General features: G+C 41.8%; 1 protein-coding gene across 2 annotated transcripts; it reads left to right on the top strand.

Annotated features, from left to right (window-relative positions):
- Window positions 1–3295: 3295 nt before the first annotated feature.
- On the top strand, window positions 3296–8104 carry LOC112286267 (auxin transporter-like protein 3). Of its 2 annotated transcripts, XM_090252797.1 has the most exons (9): window positions 3877–4018; window positions 4130–4319; window positions 5013–5198; window positions 5314–5426; window positions 5897–6080; window positions 6229–6326; window positions 6480–6687; window positions 6800–7057; window positions 7186–8104. In XM_090252797.1, the coding sequence occupies exons 2-9, from the start codon at window positions 4143–4145 to the stop codon at window positions 7408–7410; spliced, it is 1449 nt and encodes a 482-aa protein (XP_090108923.1). In that variant the 5' UTR covers window positions 3877–4018; window positions 4130–4142; the 3' UTR covers window positions 7411–8104. The 2 variants fall into 2 exon arrangements, with proteins under 2 accessions (XP_024383767.1, XP_090108923.1); XM_024527999.3 differs by having other exon boundaries at window positions 3296–4319.
- Window positions 8105–8776: the final 672 nt, after the last annotated feature.

Below are 8776 nucleotides of genomic sequence, written 5' to 3'. Positions count from 1 at the left end.
TAGTTTTTTTTGTTCCTTGAATATGGTACCAATTTTAAACTTTCCAGATGAATGGCCAGTGAAAGATATGTGTGTGTAATTTTTTCCCCAATAGACTTAAATCAAGAGAAATTAAATAATATTGACCAATTGAGATAATGTCAAATTACAGTGTGTGTGTGTTTTTTTTTTTTTTTTTTTTTTTTTTTTTGACTCTTATTTACAAAAATCTAAAAAAAGTGTGAATGTTGAAAGAAAATATTTTTCTTTTAATTTCATTATTCTTTTGTTGGAGTGATTAGTTAGGTGTTTTACTGCAGTATGTAGTTCATTGAAAGATACATGAAGCAATCAAGGACTTCTATGTATTTAACTTGTACAATTTTAAACACACATAATAGTTATAGTCAATAATTCTAATTGTGAAGGGTACAGTTGTATTCCATGATATACTAATTGATTTTAAGTGCGTATACAATTGTATTTAATTTGTACTATAGTTGCTTTTGATGGATACATGATCTTGATTTTTTATTTTTTTATTTTTTTATTTTTTTTACATTCTTGCTTTCTTCTTTCTTTCTTTTATGTCTATTATTATGTTGAAGCAAGGTACTCTGTATTAGTTGTGCTTGTGTTTTAAAAAGATAAGTGATGTTGTATTGCATGGATTCACTTCACACCTTGGGTCTAATTTCAACATGTTAAAGTCGTATCCATTTTGAATGTTGACAACTGCTTACAATTTTCTTTAACATTTCCTTCCTCTGGTTGCAAGAAATTTTACCTTCATGACATCAAAGGAGTGCTAAAATTATAGCAGTATTTTGTATGTCAAAACCCTCATGGTGTGATAAAGTATAAATCCCAATTTAATCAATCAGTCAAAATAGTTACACACATTCTAATAACACAAAGTGGTTGCTGGTCAATACAATTAATAATACATATATCTACCATCAAACAGATTATTCCAATACATGCAATACTTCTCTGCTTCGTTCAATTAAAACATTAATTTTACAATAACTTTTTTACAAGCAGTCGAATTGTAAAATCCCATTTTATGACTTATTTGATACCAAAAATGTTTCAAACATGTAGCTTTTATATACCACTACAAAGGTAGTAATGAATAAATACAATATTTATTCACAATACTATTGAATCATGTTTGGTGTTAAGTTAATAGAAGAAATAAATTCATTGTTGCAATTGGTATTTGAAACAGAATAGAGAAATGTAATGTTATACAACATGGACAGTGTGCATTCATTATGTTTTTTAACAAGACACTTGAACCAATGTAGAATAAAATTTCAAACATCACTATAATTATTTTTAATCAGTATATCCTTGATGTTCAAGACCTTTAAAACGAATATATATATATATATATATATTCATATTTATCACTCTAGAAGAAATCTTAAATGTGAAGTACTATTGTCAACGAAGCTTTAACATCAGAGGTAACAAATAAACAGTATGATAAAAAAGATTTCACACCTTGTTTTTCTCTGCTCAAAATTTGCATATACATATGTTTGGTACCAAAGCATAGCTAATTATAACTAAATATCTTGTTTTTACTATGTCTTAATATAATTGCATCATGTTCATCATGATATTCATTTGTCATGTAGTCAATTCAAAGTACTATAACTTTGTACTTGATGTCAAATCAATCCTATATTCATTACAACTAATACTAAACAGTTAAACATTGGTTTTGTATGTTTTTCTATTTCAATAATATCTTGGCAAGTATTAAATTACATTGAGCACCACATGCAAAAAGCTTTAATATCTTTTAAAGTGCTCTCATCACACCGCTCAATAATTTTTAAAAGACTTCATGAAATATTAATCACTTCACTCACAATACAATAAACAAAACAACTAAGTTCTGCTATAGATTAACTGGAAATTCCCAATAGATTTCCCTTACATAGTGTAAATAAAAATACTAAAATTTTGTCAAAAATGTCCACCAATTCCCCCCCCTCCCCCCTTTCTCTCACTCTATTATATATGTGTATACATGTGCATATAATCATTTTCCCCTGGACAGAGCATTAAATGATTTGCATGAAATATGAGTGTGTGGGTGAGTGTGAGGGGGTGTGACCCAAGTGAAGGTCTGCATGGACAGATGGGCTGCTGCATTGCATTGCACTGTGCTGGTCATGAAGTGGTGAGGCCAAGCCAAGCCAAGTGCATGCTCTCAGTACCACTGCCACTATGCTCATACAACCTGCAAGCAACTAAGACATACGAGGAAGAAGAAGAAGAAGAAGCAGAAGCAATACACACACACACAAAGCGAAAGAGAGAGTGACACTGAAGCCTGGTGAAAGGAATAACAAGTGTGTATCTGTGTGTGTGTGTGAGTGAGAGAGAGAGAGAGTGTGTGTGTGTGTGTCTGGGAGAAGATCCATTTCCCAGACGCATCATCCATCGCAGCAGCAGCAGCAACAAGAACAAGATCAGAAGGAGGAAGAAGAAGAGGAGGCCACTGTCTCTGCTTCTGCTGCTGCCGCCGCCGCCAGGTAAGGTAAAAACCAGGGGCAGGACAGTGGGGGAAGCTGGAGCACAACAGCAGCAGCGGCAGAACCAGGAGATCAGAAGCCACGAATGAGAGAGAGAGAGAGAGAGAGGAGTTTGAATAGAAACGGAAGATTACCAGAGAGAGGGAAACCATAAAATAATATTAATGCCTCCCCCCCCAATTTATTTAAACGAGGAGTGAGGGAGTGAGGGAGGGGGGGGCTCACAGAGATTTGGCGTACTTGCAGGGGGTGAGGCCGATCTCCAAGGTACCGCTGTCCAGTTGCAACATAATCCCACAGAATAGTATTTTATTAACATCATTCTATTTTATCATTATTATTATTTTCTTCATTGTTTATAATAATAGTGTTTCTACCGCACTCTGCCAGGGTCGGGCACACGCTGCAGACCATCGACGACGTAGTGCGGTGGATCAGTAGATGGGACTGGTCTCCAGTCCGCCTGGCATGCCTGGGAGGAAGGGAGGGAGGGAGGGGAGGTTGAATGCAAAAATATTAGCCAGGCCGCGTTGCCAGGCAGGGGTGGTGTGTCAGAGCAGCTGAATCCGTGATCGATACTGCTCCAAAGGGAATTTTGTTTTGGCTGAGAAAGGGATTTGGTAGCTGGGTCGTGCTTGCTGCTGCTGCTGCCCCCTCCTGCTACGCTGCCGGTTGTAGACCTACGAGCAGGGTCAGTGTGGAGTCTATGCTGCCATGAAAGAGGTGGTGGTGGTGGTGTTATGAAAGAGAGAGAAAGAGAGAGAGAGAGAGAGGGAGGGGGGGGGCTCTATTAGATAGATTCTGGCCTTGGGTTGCAAGGACAACCGCCGCTCACGCTCAGCTCGCATTTGAGCAGGAAGCCAGCTGCTGCATGATGTGCATCATCGAGCAAGCCAAGAGTTATGTGACGCATGATCGAGCATCATTATCTTGTCAGTCAAGGTTGAAACAAAGCGCCGCATGAGCACCAGCACCATCAACCGCAGCGAGGACTTCTCCTCAGTGGGCCACAGTGCTCGGTCCCCCTCCCTTTTGTGGTGGCCCTTAACAGTGTCCAACTTGGTGGGTGTCGTAGTTGCCAGAGGAGTTGGCCTCAGGCGCAGAGATTTCAGTGGGAGAATCTGCCTGTGGATGTGTAACTCATCCTGATCCCCAGGCTACATAGTTTTGAAGAATCGGCGACGCTTTTTAGCCAGGAGCGGAAGGGAGTTCGCGGTCACAACACACAGCACAGTTATTGAATTAGTGCCCGATTTTGGAACGCAGATTTTAGTTTCGTAGCTCTGATCAATGCGGGGTGGCGGTGCCATTCAGATTCTGACTGATAGGGGAGAGAGTTGCGTCGAAGTTCTGTTTCTACTGTAGGTTTTTGTTTCGGGCGCTCCAGAATTTCAACCTGTGATTGCAGCACTTGAGAGAGCGTTATTTGAATCCATCGAATCACACCCTGGACATGGTCTCCTTGACAAGAATGTTGTATCAATCTGGTCAGTAGTTTCGAGGAGCTTTTTCTCTACTGTTAGAGTGGTACCCTGAGTGTAACTGAATTGTTGCAGCTCTGTGGATTTTGAACGAGTGGGTGGGTGAGTGAGCTACAGCGGGTTTGTCGCAATGGGAACGAGGGAGGGAGGACTAGTGGGGAACTATGGGGAGATGGAGGAGCAGAACCAGAAGCTGGAATCGCTGCAGGATGGCCCTTACGACGTGTCCATGAGTGGGCAGATGAAGCGCCTGCTTTGGCATGGTGGCTCCGTCTGGGATGCCTGGTTCAGCGCCGCCTCCAACCAGGTCATTCCATTCACCATGCTCAGCTCGAATGCATTCTCACTCCCATTTCCAACGACACACTTTGCAGTAGTATCCAACGAGATTGCTTGCATCCGATTTCGAGTCGTCCTCCCACTGTTTCAACGTTCACCAATCTCGGTGCATCATGTGAATGTCCTCGGTAGGATAGAATCGGCTAGTGCTCAGGTTGTGTGCGAGTCCTGTGAAAGCCTGAATGCAACTTCTGTAGGAAAGATTCTTTGGTGTCTGTAGGTTTTAGCTTTTCTGTGTTCTGTTTTCTGTTTTTTTTTTTTTTTTTTTTTTTTTTTTTGCGAGTTACTACGTGATGGATTGTTTACATGCATTCCAAGCAGCGAGTCAAGTTGCAGATTTGCAGATATCGTGACTTCCTGGTCGAACTTTTCTTCAATCTACGCGCTTGAGAGTCGGCTGATGGAGTTTGTGATGCTTGTAACCTCATAGCTTCTGTGGCGATCATCACTGAATTGAGCCGCTGTAGAACCATAGATACAATGTTTAAGCCCCTGGTGCTTGTAGAGGTGCCGAGCGTAGTTTTTAAGGCCGTAGGTAGCATTCTTTCTGATTCTGTGTGTACCGACGTTTTGAGGTGGAAGGTAACTGCGTCGGATTTTTCAGGATTGGCCATGGCTGTGTCTAATCTTTTCGTCTGATGGGTCGGTTCAATCGATGCAGGTCGCGCAAGTGCTGCTGACGCTGCCCTACTCCTTCGCACAGCTCGGGTTTGCCTCCGGAATTGCGTTCCAGTTTTTCTACGGTGTAATCGGCTGCTGGTCTTGTTACATGATTACCTGGCTCTACGTCGAGTATCGGACGCGGAAAGAGAGGGAGGGGGTCATCTTCAAGAACCACGTCATTCAGGTCCTTTGAAGCAAATAGCAAATGAAACTTGTAGTTGCGTCAATTTTCGCCCGTCCTGTCCAATAAGTTCTGTTGATTTGTAACCTTGTTTCTTGCTGAATATGGCGATGGACAGTGGTTCGAGGTCTTGGATGGGTTGCTGGGTCGCAACTGGAAGATAGTCGGTCTTGTTTTCAACTGCACCTTCCTTCTCTTTGGAGCAGTCATCCAGCTCATTGCCTGCGCCAGGTATGTGTCGCTCCCAAACCTAATCGTCAACTATTTGAAAGGACTATGAGTCACTCTCGACAAGCAGTTACATATTCTTAATTAGGTCTTCTAGAGAAAGATAATCCTGAATGGATAATACCCATGAACACAGCTAACGAAGTTAATACCACCGCCACTGGTGTCTATTTGAAAATAAAATTTTGGCCGAGGAGTTTTCCCAAGCTTAGTCTGGATCAAGGAATGTGGAGCTTTTCGGGTTTGAGTCCAGATTCCATTGTCCAAGAAGAAGTACTTGCGTAGCTCTCTGAGCAACCAGGAAGCTGCATATTATGTCTTGAGAATTTGAGAAGCTTGTAATCGCATTCCCCCCATAGTCAATAGTTCCTAGTTTCTGTCGATTTTCTGATTCTCTGCAACGTTAAGTCTACGCAGATTCGTTGGTATAAGCGCGTCTTGTGACCAACATTTTTGATTCTTGCGCATTGCAGTAACATCTTCTTGATTAACGATCATTTGAACAAGAGAGAATGGACCTACATATTCGGAGCCTGTTGCATGCTTACTGTTCTGGTACCATCGTTCCGAAACTACCGACTGTGGTCTTTCTTCGGCCTCATTATGATCTCCTACACAGCTTGGTACATGACTATTGCTGCTCTTGCCCATGGCCAGGTAATGGACTTCAACGACGTGAATTGCTACGGGTTTTTTATTTACAGGAAGACGAGTCATTTCTATTCATCTTTATATATAGCCATCAATCTAATCAATTTCTGCTTTCCAACACTCCTAACGAGGTTCTGGACTTTTATGGAGCCAGGTTGCCAATGTTGTTCATTCTGCTCCAACGACCAAGGTCTTGTACTTCACAGGAGCAACCAATATTCTGTACACCTTTGGTGGTCACGCTGTTACTGTGTGAGTACTTGCTATAATTACTCACCAAGACTCCGATCGACGTCCATGATGTTGAGTTTTTCATTCTAGTATATAACTTATTTTCTCTGCACCTGTCCGGCTGGAACTTCTGAATTTGTGAGGCTGACTTGGATTCAAAATCACCATCTGCAGAGAGATTATGCACGCGATGTACAAACCCGTGAGGTTCAAGTTTGTGTATGTGTTTGCAACACTGTATGTGTTCACTTTGACGATCCCTTCGGCTGTGGCCGTGTATTGGGCTTTCGGTGACGACCTCCTCAAACACTCCAATGCACTTTCCTTGCTTCCGAGGACCATGGCTCGTGATGTTGCAGTTGTTCTTATGCTCATTCACCAGGTATGCTCTTTTATTACTTCCTATCAATGTGAACTGCAGTTAATTTGTCCCATCAATCTCTAGAACAACATATGGGCTAGCTATTAATCAGTGAAATAATGGTATGTTGCAGTTTATCACTGTTGGCTTTGCTGTTACTCCACTCTACTTCGTGTGGGAGAAGATGATTGGCATCCACAATACGAAGAGCCTTCTCCTAAGAGCAGTGTCGCGAATGCCAGTGATATTACCTGTTTGGTTCTTCGCTATTGCGTTTCCGTTCTTCGGACCCATTAACTCCACGGTCGGAGCCCTTCTGGTTACCTTCACAGTATACATTATCCCTTGTGTAGCTCACATGGTTGTGTATCGCGCTGCAACAGCTCGCCAGGTAAACAAATTGCTCTTTCATTATCTCCTCGCCAATTACGTGGAATCTTAACACTTCTTTATGAAGAATGAAAAAACAAAAGTATGAACCAGTTTCTAACTGAGCTGCACTGCCTACAAAAATTGCAGAACGCGGTGGAAAAGCCTCCTTTCTTCATGCCCAGCTGGGTAGGAGTCTACCTGGTGAACATATTCATCGTGGTGTGGATCATTGTGATTGGAATTGGCTGGGGAGGCTGGGCCAGTGTCACCAATTTCGTTCAACAGATCGACACGTTCGGCGTCTTCGCACCTTGTTACCAATGCCCACCGCGAGCTCCCGTTGCCGCAACTCCACCTAAATTGCATGCTTGAATCCACATTCTACCTTCACACTTATCAGGACTAACTCATAACCTTTTTCATGCCAGCTGCTTCTGAACCCTTCAGAAAGTGGCTGCACCCTGGTAGCTGATCAACCCAGTCGACGCAACGGGTATCGAAAGCGGTACTCCAGGCGACTGTACAGAGCACGAGGGAGACTAAACAAGGTTATATCCAAGTGCTGCATCGCCGAGCCATCGAAAGAACGAACGCAAGCTCAAGGGGATGTTAACTATCCTTGCTTCTGCGGTGCAGGGATATGCAGCAGCTGATTATAACTAATTTTTATCTCGCAGCAAGCAGGCAGCAGTTGATAGATCGGAATGAACCTATCGACGCTACGATTTTACTTTTTTACTTTTTTACTTTCTTTTCTTTACTTTTGTTCATATGAGTGAGTGAGTGAGTGTGTGTTTTGTTGGTAATGTTTTGGATCATTTGATGAGCGCAGCTGCTAAACCGCAGCGCTGGTGCCGTGATAGAGTAGAACTCTGGTTGTAGACTTGGGACTTGGACACTCGATCTGCAGAGATTTCTGTGGACACAAATTGATTTTTCAGACCTCGGCTGAGCAACTCCGTCAGTGTCGTTTTGAATTCGTGAAGCCTCGTCTTTTCATGTACCCATCTTTCACAACTGACTGTGGATCCAGTAATGGACTGATGCATTTCGAGTTGTTTCGTAAGCTCAATTTCTTCACAAGCAGAGCAGACTAGTGAACAGCGCTTGTGGACTCACAGTGTAATGCTTGGAATAGACACAGGTTTTGTAATTTTGTTGAGGATGGCGTGAGCTACTGAAGCTAGGGACTTACTGTGTTAATTTGTTTGTCATCGAGAGATGGCTTTCAACAATATCTATCATACTGGGGTGATAACCATGAATCTGCTAAATTTTCTAGTTTCTGGAAAAATGAAAATGCATAACTACTACAGCAAGTCTCCTTCATGCAAATTATTCTGTCCTATTTTCATTTTAAACATATGTAAATGAATATGTCTATATACACTTATCAAACTCATCCATCGTGGAAGAGAACTAACCACAATGCGCGATGCTCTACAAAAGTTTAAATATGTTTAGGTTGCCTTCCTTGTATGTATTTGTTGAACTTTCTAGTTGATTGGGCTGTGTTCAGAAAATTGAAGCATTGATAAATTGCATTTTTAGTTAGTTCAACAGTTTCAGAAAAATGCCCCCTTTCGAAATCATTAAAAATTTCAATTTGAACTATTAACGCAAACTTCATAATATGAAGTCATTACATGAGTAACAGTTCCATCCAATTATTCACTAACAATGAAGTATGCTAACGACACACGCCAAATAGATTGTTCAATTTGTTCAGTTTGATGAA

The sequence above is a fragment of the Physcomitrium patens genome, chromosome 9 (assembly GCF_059467195.1).
Source record: "Physcomitrium patens ecotype Gransden chromosome 9, ASM5946719v1, whole genome shotgun sequence".
In the NCBI taxonomy this organism is placed as follows: Eukaryota; Viridiplantae; Streptophyta; class Bryopsida; order Funariales; family Funariaceae; genus Physcomitrium; species Physcomitrium patens.
This window is presented reverse-complemented; position numbering and strand designations above follow the sequence as displayed.

Excerpts from the sequence above, each read along its gene's own strand:
- LOC112286267 (XM_024527999.3), top strand. The coding sequence starts at position 4,143 with ATGGGAACGAGGGAGGGAGGACTAGTGGGGAACTATGGGGAGATGGAG. Across the intron at positions 5,427-5,896 it reads CAGCTCATTGCCTGCGCCAG|TAACATCTTCTTGATTAACG; the intron begins GTATGTGTCGCT and ends TGCGCATTGCAG. Across the intron at positions 6,081-6,228 it reads CTGCTCTTGCCCATGGCCAG|GTTGCCAATGTTGTTCATTC; the intron begins GTAATGGACTTC and ends TTATGGAGCCAG.